General features: G+C 38.0%; 1 protein-coding gene across 1 annotated transcript; it reads right to left on the bottom strand.

Moving 5' to 3' along the window:
• Window positions 1–9,597: 9,597 nt before the first annotated feature.
• On the bottom strand, window positions 9,598–10,497 carry LOC122225571 (taste receptor type 2 member 20-like). The gene has a single exon (XM_042948425.1). It carries the CDS (start codon window positions 10,495–10,497, stop codon window positions 9,598–9,600), a length of 900 nt encoding a protein of 299 aa, XP_042804359.1.
• Window positions 10,498–16,117: the final 5,620 nt, after the last annotated feature.

Genomic DNA, 16,117 nt, shown 5'->3' on the forward strand with positions numbered 1-16,117 from the left:
CTCATTCACGGGCTATGCCCAATGGTTTGGCTCGGTGGTCAAGGGCTTGGAATGAACATGATTAGAAAATGATAGTAATCAAAATAGAATGATATTGACATGAAAACAGACGCATAGATCAACAGAACAGAATAGCGAGCACAGAAAGGAACCCATGTATCTATGGAGAATTAACTGGGGACAATGGCACCAAGAACATACAATGTGGCAAGGAAAGTCTCTTCAACAAATGGCGTGGGAAAAACAGGATATTTACACGCAAAAGAATAAAATTAGACTCCAATCTAACACCATACATAAAAACTAACTCAAAATGGCTTAAATATTGAACATAACTCTGAAACCATAAAACTCCTAGGGGGAAAAAAAAAACTATCGAGAATAAGTCCTTGACAGTGGTCTTAGCAAAATGATTTTTTGGATTTGAGACCAAACAAAGGCAACAGAGACAAAAAGAAACAAGTGAGACTATCTAAAACTAAAACTCTTCTGCACAGCAGAGGAGTCCATCAACAAATGAAAAGACAACCTATGAAATGAGAGAAGTCACAGATCTGATGAGAAGTTAATATCAAAAATATCCAAGGCACTCATACAAATCAATAATCTGGTTTTAAAATGCAAAAAGCTGTTGAATAAACCTTTTTTTTCCCCCAAAGAAGACATACAAATGGCCAACAGGTCCATTTTAACAGGTTGAAAAGGTGCTCAACATCACTAATCAATAGGGAAATTCATATCAAAACCACAATGAGATATCACCTCACACCTGTTAGAAGTGTTATCAAAATCACAAGAGGGGTGCCCGAGTGGCTCAGTTGTTAAGCATCTGACTCACTTTTGGCTCAGGTTATGATCTCACAGTTTATGAGTTCAAGCCTCACATCAGCACGGAGCCTCCTTGGGATTCTCTCTCTCCCCTTCTCTCTCTGCTTCTTCCATGTGTGTGAGCACACGAGTGCTCTCTCTCTCTCAAAATAAATAAATAAACTTAAAAAAGTGACAATACATAAGTTCTGGAAAGAATATAGAGAAAAAGCAATGCTTATATACTTGGTAGAAATGTAAACTGGTACGGCCACTATGGAAAACAGACCACTGTAAAACAGAATGGAGTTTCCTCAAGAAATTAAAAATAGGGGCGCCTGGGTGGCTCAGTTGGTTAGGTGACCGACTTCGGCTCAGGTCATGATCTCACGATTGGTGAGTTCGAGCCCCGCGTCGGGCTCTGTGCTGACAGCTAGGAGCCTGGAGGCTGCTTCAGATTCTGTGTCTCCCCCTCTCTCTACCCCTCCCCTGCTCACGCTCTGTGTCTCTCTGTCTCTCAATAATAAATAAAAATGTTAAAAAAAATTTTTAAGAAATTAAAAATGGAACTACCATATTATTCAGCATTCTCATTTCTGGGTATATATCCAAAGGAAACAAAATCCTTATATTCACTGCAACATTATTCACAATAGCCAAGGTATGGAAATAACCTAAGCATCTGTTAACACATCAGTGAATAAAGAAAATGTGGTAAGTATATGTATAATGGAATATTACTCTGCCTTTAAAAAGAAAGAAATCCTACCAATTGTCATAACATAGATGGACCTTGAGGGCATTATGCTAAGTGAAATGAGCCAGACAAAGGTAAATGATGTATGCTATCACTTCTACGAGGAATCTAAAAAGAAAAGGCAAATCCTTTGAAACAGAAAGCATAAAAGTGGTTTGCAGGGCCTGGGAGTGGGGGAAATGAGGACAGGTTGCTAAAATGGTGCAAACTTTCAGTTATGAGATGAACAAGTTCTGAGGATATAAAATATAGCATGTGTCAACTGTAGAATTGATAATACTGTATTGTGTAATTGATTTCGCTAATAAGATAGATCCTAAACTTTTTCATCAAAGAAAAGGTAACCATTTGAAATGATGAATCTATTAGTTTACTTGATTGTGGGAATTCTTTTGTATATAAAAAGATCATGTTGTATACCTTGAACATATTACAATTTTATTTGTCAACTTGATCTCAATAAAGCTGGAAAAAAATTTAAATCAATCAATAAATTTTTTAAAAAGTAAAGGGTCATGAAAATATTTTCCACACATGACTTCAAAATTTCTAGGAGCCATAATTGCACTATGTTTTCTATTATTCCTCTATCTGAATGGGGCTGTTTGCTGTGCTTATCCTGTCATTTCAGCTCTCTGTGTTACATCTTTACCAGGTAAATAATTTGTCTCTTAAACTCTTTGATTACCAAATTAAGAAGAGACATAGCCAAACAGGATGTAGATTATAAGATCCTAGAATTCAAGAATAATGCTCTAACTGCAGTGAACTGCATTGGACTTTGGAGGATGGTCAGTTAGGAATGAGCCTCTTTTGTACATGGGAGGAGCCTGAATAATTTATCCAAGGTAAACCAGGGTGGCTTACCTCATTTTCCAGAAATTCTTTAACCCTCACTGTAGCTATACCCTTTGGATAGTAATTTTGCAGTATCTTCTACTATCAGTGAGGGAACCACCTTGCCCGTTGGCTTGGAGCTTGATCATGGAAAATTGCTTTGATGAATTGAGAATTAATAGATTGAGACAGTAAAGATTTGAAATGGCTCCTACACTGGGTCCAGCCCAGTCTTACTCTTGTTCAAGCACCACAAGAACATGAACAGGCTGGTGCACCGGTTCCGGGAGGAGACACTTCACGGAATCAAATTTTCCCAGCAATATCCAACCGAAACTGACAACCGAACAAACTGTACCTGGTCCCCAGATATATACAGAGTTCATTTAAAAATCATTGAAATAGCTGTTTCTTTCAATATAATTTCCTCTTTTCCTCTGGCTCTTTATGAGGTTTTCTCTGGATCTTTGGATTCTTGTGGTGTTTGTAAGTTAGATTGTTTTTGTTGTCTTGTCTGGGGTTCAGTGATTTCTTAATCAATGGATTGAAACATGTTACTCATTTTGGGGAAACTCAGCAATATTGTTTTCCACCCGTTTTCTCTCTTATATATTCCAGAACTCCAGACAGTGTTAGACTTTCTGACAGTAGCCTTCCTGTGTCTTACCCACCCACTAGCCTGGATTTTCCATTTATTTGGCCCTGTATGCTCCATACTGGGTATTATCTTCCCTTTCACTAATTCTCTATTCCACTGTGCTTAATTGGTTGTTAAAGACGTGTATTGAATTTTTTGTCTTGATTATTCATTTTGTTGGTCTTACGGTTTTAGTGATAAGAAGAATTTCTTGCTCTGCTTCTAAAAGTATCTTCTATGGGGAAACTGAATAAAATACTCATAATACTACGATCTTAAAGAAAGTTTTCCTTTTCGGTAGTGTTGAGAGAAAAATGGTAACAATTCCTTCTTATCCCAAACTTTGGTCACAAAATAGATAAAATCGTGGTGTAGTCATTCTCCAAGTTGAAAGAAACTGGTAATGACTATCATGTGAGTAGCTTTCCTTGGATGACAGCTTATCTACTTCTGGGTCATCACCAGAGGCTGTCCTTATGAGGAAAGTCAAGAAGCAGAACTTGGATCTCCAAATGCCACTCAAATAAGCAAAATATAATACATAGTCACAAGGACACCATCCTCTTACAAGGCTTCATTTTTCAGTAGTCCTTTTACTTCTAATGTTAGAGATAGGTCTCTGTGCATTTACGCTGTGGTTTTCAAAGCAACTGTAAATAATTTGCTCAAGTAATACACCTAAACTAAAGAACACTCAATTTATGAAGGTATTCAGCTGAACTTCAACTTTGCCATTTACTAAGTTACCTGCAGGATCTTTAGGAAATTACTTAGACGTCATCCAACTTACATATGTAAACATGTCAAATACAAGTCATTAAATGAGATATATAACGATGGTGGTGGTGGTGGCTAAATGGGAGAACTCTAACTGATAGGTCCTTCTTCATCCAGTTTTCCAAGTGACAAGAGTTCAGTGTGATGGGATAGTGCTACCAATATTCTCCATGGTCTTATGATACTTCTTGTATCGTTCTCAGAATTGAGACTTGCTTGAAAAAACATTTTACCTACTACTTAATCAAGAATAACTAAAAACTAAACATATTTATGGTGATTTGCTTGCTAGTTTTTCCTTTACTTCTTTCTAAAAATTATGGAAAAATGCCCTAGGAAAAAATTATGGAAAAACAAGCATGGTACTTTCCTATGGACACGTATATAGCCTCTATATAATAATACAACATACAATCTTTCCTTCATATTTTAATAGCATCATTAGCAAGCAAAATTCTACCACCTGCTTGTTTGCATGCTACTGTGATTAAATCTAGGTTCTTTTATTACAGGAGTCAAAGTAGCACTACATACATACAAACATAGCCAAACACTACACTGAATATGTATTATGCTTTACAAATTTACCTTTTCAGGACTGTCTTTTTTTGCTCTAAAAAACAGCTAAAAAACATCATAGATCCAATTCGTTCATTTTCCCTGTTGTATAGTATCCTCTTGTATCAGTATGCCATAATTTATTTACCCATTTTGTCATAATGGACATTTGTATGACCTCTCAATTTCAGCTATTAAGAAAAATAGTAATATGCATATTTTTGCATATATATATATATATATATATACATACCCTGGTGCACAAGTACCAAAGATTATGGGGCTTTGAATCGAAGTGTGATTAATATGTCTTAGGAAATGCATCTGCACTTTGATTACATAATTCCCCCCTACTGCACAAAGTGGTTGTTTCCAGTTTATAATCTTATGAATACTGCGTGAAATATCCCATTGCTTCAGACCCTTTCCAAAATTAGTGACATCAGACTAATGTTTATACCTTTATATTTATATAAACTATAATTACGCTTATATTAACATTTTATATTTTGTAATCCTTTTTCTATTCTAATTTTTAATTTATCTGAAGTTCAAAAAATTGTTATTCTTTTCCCTTCCTATGACTGCGATTACATATATCTCTTCATATTGCATTGTATATGATATACATTTGTTAATATTCCATTATAGTTTTGTAACATTTCTTCCTTGTGTCTCAAAGCATCTTTTGTTACCAGCACGTGTTACTATGCAGAGATATTTCCTTTAATCAAACATTCTATCAGATCACTTTGAGAAAATAGGATTAGGTAACAGCATGGTGTAAGGGAAACTTCAGTGCTTTTTCACATCTGAAGGGACCTGATCAAAGAAATGTTGAAATTCAGAATGAACCTACTAGGTCTTTCTGTGAAGGTATTTTCTCTTAGAATACAGAAACTGCTTTCAATCTTATCTATAAAGCTAAATGTATTAGTTTTCTCAGAGAGAATTTAAGGTGCCACAGTAGTCTCAGGTCTCTGTCTCAGCTTGCTGTTTCCCTGAATCAGAATGAGCAGCCTGAGTGAAAGATAGTTGAAATCACCACGACAAACATCTTGGCCTGATTGATATCTATGCACCTTAAGAAAGATCCAACTTGCTGTTCGAGTGGGAATAAGTAAATGATGAAGAGGAGGAAGAAGATTGTCACCATTTTCATGCCCCTTTGACAGACCTCTGCTGGAGTCCCTCAAGCCCATCAGGTTGAGCTGCAAATTCTCGGTGTCTCACCAAGAACGGAAATAAAAGGAGCAAGGAGGTCAGGGACAGGAGAAAGGGATAACTTAGGTCAAGTTAGGAAGCAGACGCCATTTAAGACAGAAAGTTGTCCTTATGTCTTAATGCAAAGTCATGTTTCCTTCATGTACTTTAAAGGTATTCATCCACAACTCACCACAACGCACCACGACTCATCCAGCATTAAGAGGTTACCAGACTACAAGAACAAAGGCTCCAGGAAAAGCACGAGACCCATTCTGTTCTCTCTCCACTTCAGCCAGATGAAAAAGAAGTGGGACGAACTTGGCTACCTTAAGGAAGCAGGAAATGCTTAGGCAGGTGGCAAACCAGGTAGCTAAGTGATCCATTAGTGCCCAAAGAATAGTAATCACTTTAGCTAGTTTACCAGTGACATATGGATGTGGAGACAACCCCCTCATAAATGACTCAAACAGTGACCCACTGTTGAGTGATTCTGGTAGCTGGTAAGGATAGCCAAGCTAGGAAGGATGAAATCAGCTGGTAAGACTTTCCCATTTGTGACCCACTCAGTGCCGTTTGCCCATCCAATGAACCCATCTCCCTGCATTCCTGAGAGGATTTCTGCTGCCCCTGTCAGAAAGGAGATCTGATTCCAACTGACATTTCCATGAAAATATTTCCGATGTGGTGCCTCACTGTCAGCTTCTAGTTAGACAGTTGCAGGTTGACATCCATTTATAGCTATTTTCATTATTATTCCAGAAAGGACAGCCAAAATTCTGCTATGTGATATAGTTTCAGAGATCTTCACAAAGGAATAGTTCACTCTATTGATACCATATCCCGGTGCTAAACCAAACAGAATAGGAAGAGATACAAAGCTTCCTAAATAACCCTCTTATTATTTATAGTCAGCTACTATCTAATTCCCAGAGTAAATGCTAATCAATGTCCACTTTTCGTTGGTACTGGCTGAAAATGCCCATTTGTGTTAATGACTACATGCAAGGTATGAAGTCAGGTTGCAAATATAAGAGAGATTATTTGCCACTAATTTCTACTTTCATCTTCCCTGAGCCATTCCTCTGAATGCAAATATTTTAGATTTTGAATAGAAATTGCTAGAAAAAAAATTTTTATATAACTCAGTCATTATTCATCACTCATTGAATAAGATCCTTCTACCAATCAAGTATGTTTGCTGATTCAATATCATTTAGAGGAATAATTTAATAAAATTATTTATAGTTCAAAGAGCACACCCAAGTTCTAGAGCAAATAACTATAAATAATTAGTGCATAATATTGTAAGAGCTAAATCGGAAGTTACAAGCAACGTGCACTGGGAATATACACGAGGAAGCTGCAAATGCTACAGTGCATGATCACTTATGGTGATATGAGGATAGAAACATTTAGCTGAACTTGAACTCTTTAGGGTGTATGAAGAAATAGAAAAACAGAACGGATATTCGAGACTGATCTAAGAGCATGTATAAATTATCCAAGCGACATAAGCAAGCTACACCATGCTTCTAAAGGAGGAAACTGTTTGTTTTACGATAACTTATTGGCTATTTCGGTTGAAATGGTACTAAGTGCCCTGCGACATGTCTTAAATTCCATGTCATCTGCTTTCTGGGCTATAGAGAGGCTATGTTTCCCAGCCTCCCTTATAGACGGTTACGGCAATGTGACCAAAAACTGAACAATGTCGTAGGAGTGAAAATCATTTACATAGGAGTGCATCATTTACAGGCCCATCCCAACAAAATCTCTCCGTGAACAGTTCTCCATACACCTCTTTCAACCTGGCCATCAGGAATGGGGATGACTCCAAGGCGATCCCAACCACATGTTAAAGAGGGAATCCTTTTGATCAGTCTGATTCCCTGGATAACTGTATAGAGAGAGCTCCTCAAACACATCAGTACTGTGAAAAGAGCAATTTAAATCTGCATTATGTATGAGTCACTTTTATGTTTGGAGCCTATTTGTGGCAGCATTTTGTCTTCCCAGTCTAATACAGAAATTGGAACTGAAAGTGTGCAGTTTCATTTAGACGATCTGAATAGTGAAAAAACAGAACCAAGAAATCCGTGCATCCTGCAGATTTTTGTGGTGGATTTTGTTTTCATTGGTTTTCCAGCCATAGTATAGCTTTATTCACCCATTTCTTTGGTCATTCGCATATCATTTGGAGCAACTATTCTATGGGCCAGCTTTATATCCTGAGGAGTCAGCAGGAAACATCATAGACATGATCTACACATTACATTGTTCATATTTTACTGGGGCAGACAGATTATTAAAAACAAATGAATAAATCAGATATAGAAGTGATTTATTGGAGTTTTGATAACGTTAAAATTTCATAATGTAAGATTTATTACAGACCTCCTGAACAAGGTTACACATTTCTTTCTTATAACAGAATGTTATTAATAACATCTCCACACATTATTTCATCAATTTCCACAAGATTCTAATAAAACAAATATTGAAGATATTCCTAATATTTATTACACACATATAATAAATACTATTTTAGTATATACAGAAGCATAATTATGTATCATAATTTTTAAACATTTATTTAGTTTTGAGAAAGAGAGAGAGAGCAGGGGAGGGGCAGAGAGAGAGGGAGAGTCAGAATCCCAAGCAGGCTCCACACTGTCAGCGCAGGGCCTGATGCAGGGCTTGAATAACGAAACAATGAGATCATGACCTGAACTGAAGCCGAGAGTCAGATGCTTAATTAACTGAGCCACCCAGGTGCCCCCATATTATTTTTTTTACTATTCTTATAATGAACATATTTTTAAGACAAGGAACAGCTGAGTCTTGTTATTTGAAGCTTAAGAGAAACTTTTAGGTGGCAAGATGGAAAAAATAATTGGCAGTTCAGAGATTCAAAGACGAAAACTGAACAATTTGAGATCAGACCTCAACTTCCAAAAAGGTCTTCTTAATTCACAAACCGTAAGAAATGACTTTCCTAGTGGCATATGGGAACATAGAAGCATTGGAAGCAAGTCACGATCATTTTTTTCTTTCTCATCCCTACTGCAGAACTTGATTTTTTCTCTGAGATGTTACCTACTCGTATTAATCTAATATTCTTTAGCTTTGTTTCTTATACACATATGTGAAATTTATTCTAAATATAAGTGTCACTCTTGAATTTTATTGTGTGCATCTTTTTCTAATAAAGCTCTGATGGCTCTCTATTAACCATGACAAATTTATGATGGAATAATACCTACCCCAAACACTCATCCTCAATCTGTGATTTACAATCCAATATCATTACCATCCAAAAGACCGAAGATCCAAACAATAGAATCTAAACACACCGTGGTACATATGCATGGATCTAATTACAATGGAAAAGAGCAATTATTTCCTGAGATTAAGTTGTCATTCTTAAAAATGCATAAATATAGATTATAAACTCTTAAACCAGAAAATAATAACATAGAATATGTATATGAAATACACATTGCTTCATAATCCTGAGGAATTTCTTACAATATTTCGTATAATTAGATTGCTTACCTGAAAAAATCAGCTAATGAAATGATAATCATATAATTTTTCTTATATTTTTCACAAACACATCTGCATATACTTTTGTGATATGCTTAAATAAAAGGCTTTCTAAGGTAAACCTTTGGAAATTACTCCATGATATACTCATTAGAAAAAGAGGTAAGAAGTATACTTTTTCTTAATGTTTATTTATTTTGAGAGAGACAGAGACAGAGCATGAGCAAGGGAGGGTCAGAGAGACAGAAACACAGAATCTGAAGCAGGCTCCAGGCTCTGAGACATCAGCACAGAGCCCAACGCGGGGCTCAAACCTATGCACCGCGAGATCATGACCTGAGCCAAAATCAGAGGTCTAACCGACTGAACCACCCAGGCACCCCCAAAAGAGGTAAGAAGTATAAAATGTTATGGGCTCCATCAACTGGTTTTCTCCTAGAAGACACACGATGCTCCTCTTTGTTTCTTTCAGTCAGCACTTCAGCTGCCACAGAAATGACAGAAAGGCCTGTCTTAGCTTCTTGTTTCCCCAAATCAGCATCAATGAGTGGATTGAAGGATATAGGATTCCAATAACCTGGCAAAGGAGGAAGCCGAACTCGTTCTGCAGCCAATTAGAACTCCAAATTGTGATCGTCAGAGTAAAGAAGTAACCGGCAAAGAACAAGAGAAAGGAGACCACAGTCTGCATGGCTCTTATGTGGACCTTGGTGCTGGGATCTTGGGATCCCTTGCCGCAGAGCTGCATCCTCTTGAGATGTTTCCAGAGGGAAAAGATCAACAGCACAAAAGACGTCAGGGACATACCAAAGGGTATGAAGTTTGCTAGTGTGAATATAGTCATATTTGAAAGCTGTAAAATGTCCCTCAATTTGGTCTTCCTAGTGCCGTTTCCTTCATATACCTCAGTCTGCACTTTCTCATGTACGCTCACCACCACAACATGAAAAACCAAAAAGAACAAGGACCCCAACAGAATCACAAGAACTATGCTTTTAACTCTCCACTTGAGGCGAAGGAAAATAAGGCTGGAGAAGTTGGCTATTTTGAACAAATAAAATATGCTGAGGCTAGTAGCCAGCCAGATGCTAAAATGATTGCTTACTGCCCAGGCAATTTGAAAAATAATTCTTACTTCTAAGCTATAGAAATCTGGATTGAACAAAGTCGCATACCAATTTATTAATATTACCCAGAGCAAACCAATTCTGGAGACAGCCAGAGCAGCGAGAATGTGATCAACTGAGGAGATCTTTTGTCTCTTGGTCCAGTCAATGAAGTTCACCAGTGCTATGAAGCCATTGGCAAAATTTCCTAGGAGAAATTCTATTATTACCGCGATGGAAAAAATGCTCGGTAGTGCGGTTACCATGTCCAGAAAGGAAAACAAACAAAAAATCTAAGTCTAATGTCTGATGTCACTGGTTGTGCACCTGATCTCTAAGTGTGCAGTAAAGTTCTTGTTTCTTTTAAATTCTGTGACCAATGTCAAGCAGGAAAGCACCAGGGTAGGCCAGTAAATGAGCTCAGCGCTGTCCTGGTGAAAACCCTTGTTATTCCCAAATGGCTAAAGTCACTCCCATTCATACACTGTGTGTCCTTGCCATGGTTGGATTATTTCATAACTGGTGTTGAGGTGAAAGCTGGGTTCACATTTGTTAACATGCAAATAAGGACATATTATTTGCAACTTTTTCCTTGTTTAACTTTTCCATAATTTGTGTTCACCAACTGTAGTTGTTAGATAGTAAAATTTAAAACTCCAATATGTAGAACAAACAGTGAATGTCCACAAGCTATTTCATGGAGCTGGGTCATAGCTACGGTCTACAGTGCTATGGACTTATTATTTTTTTAATGCCAGATGTACATAGGAAGAATTCAAGCTTTTCCTATCAAAAGCATCCAGAAAAGACAGACAATTCTCTCCAAAAGCTGGTTGCTGATAATTAATACTTATATATAACTGTATTTATTTAGAAGCTCGTGAACACACACACACACACACACACACACACAAATACATATGCATCTCATGGACGGAATTACTGTTCTATAACTTCCAAAATGTAAAGTCAATGTCCAGAGATCATCCTGGTTCAAATCCCCCCTGTAGGCTTTTTCAACCCCTTATTAATAGCTATCAAATATATCTTTCATGCTTAGGTCTTTGAGAAAGTCTCTCTTTTGAGTCTATTTAATATGTATTAATATTTAGTTAAAACATTCAAAGATTTTGTAAATAGTTTTGGGCATTTCAAAAGAACGCATGTTTTCCATTGCCAGTTCCAGATTTTTTTTCATATGTGAATAGTCATTTTTATTTTGTTTCATTTGTCGTAACTTCTTTTTTAAGATTAACAGATGTTAAAATCAACCTCTACCCTGGATTTCATTCAGTTTCAGTTTTTGTAGTAATTGTTTTTAATTTTTTTTTAATGTTTATTTATTTTTGAGAGAGAGAGACAGACACAAAGTGTGAGCGAGGGAGGGACAGAGAGAGGGAGACACAGAATTGGAAGCAGGCTTCAGCCTCTGAGCTCTCAGCACAGAGCCCGACGTGGGGCTCAAACCCACGAACCACCAGATCATGACCTGAGCTGAAGTCAGACACTTAACCGACTGAGCCACCCAGGTGCCCCAATAGTAGTAATTGTTTTTAGCAGAAGATCTTGAGCTGGACTGCCAGGATGAGAAACCCAGATTGCCTGCTTCCTGTATCTCTGATCTTGGACACTGCTTTAAAACCACTCTCTGCCTCCGTATGATCACCAGTAAGATGTGGACAATAATGATACCCTCTCCCTGCAGTCTTTGTGAAGAGTTTATCTACTACCTGCGATCCTGCCTGTCTGGTACAGAAAGGGCAGGAAAGGTTGTTACTTAGTCCTCTGATCCCGTGTTATTTGATACTTTAAAGCTAACCTGTGATAACTTCCATTTAGGAGTAGAATGTAGCCGATTGGAAAAGGCAAGATGTCCTCCTCTAACGAGCAGGATAAGGAGAATAAATTGCCAAAATTATATTTTAAATTCATCCTAAATCTGTGCGAGAAGAGAAGACCACCCAAACTGAGATCTGGGATGCAGAGTCTTTTCAGGTGAAGAGATGATATATATATTCAGTGAAATCCCTATCAAATCCTAGCAGGCTCTATTCCCAGAAAGTGAAAGACTATGTCTAAAATGTATATGGAAATGCAAAGTGCCCAGAATAGCTGAAAGGATTTTTTTTTAATGTTTTATTTACTTTTGAGAGAGAGAGACAGAGTATGAGCAGGGGAGGGGCAGAGAGAGAGGGAGACACAGAATCCCAAGCAGGCTCCAGGCTCTGAGCTGTCAGCACAGAGCCCGACACGGGGCTCGAATTTATGAATCACGAGTTTATGACCTGAGCCAAAGTCGGATGCGTAACTGACTGAACCACCCAGGCGTCCCTTAGCCAAAAGGATTTTTTTAAAAAGAACGAATCTGGAGGATTTCAGTTCCTGGTATTGAAGCTTGCTATTAGCATGTATTAATCAAGATAGTGTAATACTCACATGCAGATAAACATATATATTAATGAAACACAACTGAGAGTCCGGACTAATATTGACATTCCTGGTCAATGTGTTACCAAACCCAAGTTCAGCTGCCAGTCTCTTAGAAGGCCATCACTCAGGAGGAGAGTTTTTGACGAGAAAGGAACATGGGCTTTAGTCAGAAGGCCGGCAACCTGGGGAGAAGGCAGACTTTTGTCCAAAAACCAACTCGGAGGTTTCCTGCCTGACCCAGCGGGGGTTTTAATGGGTTTAGGGTAGTTAACCAGCAAAAGGAGTGCAGTGGCCTGCAACATTTCTTGATTATGTGCAGACTTGATGATGCCAGCTCCAAATGTTATCTCAGTGCTCAGGGGTTGTGCAAGGGGGTCCGGTTCCTGTTTGTTGATGTGCAGGAGTACTCTGTTCTTTCCTCAAAGGAGGGCAAGGTCTACAGATACACAAAGGGAGGTCAGTAAAATCATCAGCGTGATCTAAACGAAGAAAAGCATTTTGCTAAAACCTTGCTAAAGCTAGTCAGAAAGCGGAGGCAGCTTTAAACAGACTTGCTGGCTGCTGTGGCCTGGGAAAGTTCGGGTCCTTCACTCCTCAAGGCCAGTGGTCTGCAAATCTCAAAAAAAGTAAATGAGTTCTTTTACAGATCAAGAGCCTTAAGTCAGTAAGTAAGAAGGGTGTTAACCTTCTTAACCTTAACCTTAACCTTCTAAGTCAGTAAGTAAGAGCGAGTTAACCCTTAAGACTGGCTGCAGGGCCGTTCCATTAATTTGCAATCAATGGGAGAGATTATCTTTCTTTAGTTTTCAACAAATGAAGTTGGGACAATTAGAGGCCCACAGTGATAGAGATACATTTGGGCCCTGATCTTCGTATCATAACAAAATTAACTCAAAATTGATCGTAGAAGCTGAATGTAAGGGGAACCACTATAAACATTAGAAAAAAAAACACAAAAAGGTTGGTAAACTTGAATTAGGCAGACTTCTTAGACCCAACACCAAAAGCATAATTCATAAAATTAATAAAGTAGTAAATTGAATTGCATCAAAATTGAAAACTTTTGCGCCCCACGAGGTTCACACCCTGTGTAATTCTCTCCCCTTAAGGGTGGGCAGGAGCTGTGACTTACTTCTAGCTTGCAGAATAAGGCAAGCATGAAGAGCTGTTGCAGATACTTAAGCTCCCAAAGCAAATGATTTTGAGTTAATTAAAAGGGAGATGATCCATCATGGGCTTGATGCTATCAGGTAAAGCTTTAAAAGAGTGGCTGGACCTCCCCTGAGTGAGAGACCCTTGCTGGCTTTAAAGACGTAAGCAGCCACGTGACAAAGTGCCTATGGAAAGGGCCACGAGGCAATGAACTCTGCCAATACCCTGAGTGCAGTTGGAAGCGGATTCTTCTCCGGTCAAGCCCGTAGATGAGGTTGCAATACCATCAAAATGATTTCAAGCTGGTGAGATCCTGAAGCCAAGAACACAGCTAAGCCTCGCTCCAGAAACCTGTGACGTAAGACGTGGGGTTTTTTTGGTTTAAGCCACTAAATTGCTGGTCATCTGTTGCACAGCAATAACAAATGAATGCAGTTGACAGTGACTCGGAATTTAGTGTTTTGGTCTGTTTGATAGAGATCTCTCTTCTTTCAGGTGAGAAATGCTCCACAATTTGGTTTGCTAGTTTTTTGTTTATCCATCTGTTTGGGCAAGAATCCCTCTCTCCTCTTCTGGAAAGGAGAATGTCTGTATTAGTGAATTTTAGATCTGTACCGGTGAATTTTTGTGTCCTATATTTATTCTATCCTGGGTCCTGTTGTTATGAGTATGAAATTTTTGCCTACCTCTGGATAAATGCTCTTACAAAAGGAGTACGGGTCTGAGTACTTTCCAGAGCTCAAGTAACACTTATGTTTTTTTAATTTTTTTTATGTTTATTTATTCAACAAAAACTAATTCAGGAGCATTTTATTTTACATTTATTTATTTATTTTGAGAGAAACAGCACACATGCACATCCAAGTCGGGGGAGGGGCAGAAAGAGGGGGCGAGAGAACCCCAAGCAGGCTCTGTGCTGTCAGTGTGGAGCTCTTCACGGGGCTCAGTCCCACAAACTGTGAGATCATGACCTGAGCCAAGATCATGAGTCAGTCGCTTAACCCACTGAACTGCCCAGGTTCCCCCAGGAGCATTTTTCTATAGGAAACCAGGTTTATATAATCCAAATGATTGTTTCATCAGATCAGACTGACTCAATACTTTTGATTCGAAGACAGGCATATGTTTTCACCTCACTTTGTCAGTGTGGGGTATGTTTTACTTTTTATAGAGATTTAGGATTGTCATTCTAAATTCCTATAATTCTTATACTGGTTTACTGACAACATAAGCTAAGATTATGTCCACATGTTAAAATGCACACAAAAAAGTAAAAGGACATGTTCAAATAAATTGAGTAGAAATTATGAAATGTTTTGTGTATCAACGGTAATTGTTTTCTATAGTATTTCAGCTTGAAAATCTTCTAAAATTCTTAGTTAAAATTTTTTTAAATTTTTTTTTTTTTTTACATTTATTTATTTTTGAGAGACAGACAAAGACAGAGCATGAGCAGGGGAGGAGTGTCAGAGAGAGAGGGAGACACAGACTCTGAAGCAGGCCCCAGGCTCTGAGCTGTCAGCACAAAACCCAACACGGGGCTCGAACCCACAAACCGTGAGATCATGACCTGAGCCGAAGTTGGACGCTTAACTGACTGAGCCACCCAGGCGCCCATAAAATTCTTAGTTGAATTTAAGACTAATATTAAATAGGGTGATAATTGAAAATCTTTGGGTTGTTTCTAGGTGAGATGGAATGCTAAAATGTGGTCACCCAACATAGTTGTTATATATGTACACATATTCTTATACATAAATATCCTTAAACATAAATATTCCTATATATTCATTTAACAAATTTATATTTGATCCAGTATGTAGAAAATATCTGCGGAAGTATTGCTCTATCAGAGCTATTTGGCCATTACTCTAAGTGAAACATCGCGTGTACACATTTTTACCAATTTTCAGGTTTTCCTCTTTTGTTCCCATTACTTCATGTAAAGATAGATTAGTGATCATTTAGTTTTATAGTTTGCCAATATTTTATAAATTACAGAGAAGAATCATATGGAAATAATGGAAGAATTGGCATTGTCCAGAGATCAGGGATTCGATTTGGATCAGGATGAAATAAGAAAATGAGCACATGTGGGGATCTACAAGTTTGATGGTTGGAAATATAACCAAATGCTTTGACACAGCTTACATAAACAGGTGGAGTGTAATTCCCCTACCATGAAATGCGGGCCTTGGCGATTTGTTTCAGTGAAGAGCTTGTCACAGAACTGACACTGCTTAACTTCCCAGATAAGGCTTAAAAAATCAGTCATCTTGGGACATCAGCCTTTGAAGTCTTGAG

Source organism: Panthera leo, chromosome B4 (genome assembly GCF_018350215.1).
Source record: "Panthera leo isolate Ple1 chromosome B4, P.leo_Ple1_pat1.1, whole genome shotgun sequence".
Taxonomy (NCBI): domain Eukaryota; kingdom Metazoa; phylum Chordata; class Mammalia; order Carnivora; family Felidae; genus Panthera; species Panthera leo.

Coding starts and splice junctions, on each gene's coding strand:
- LOC122225571 (XM_042948425.1), bottom strand. CDS start 10,497: ATGGTAACCGCACTACCGAGCATTTTTTCCATCGCGGTAATAATAGAA.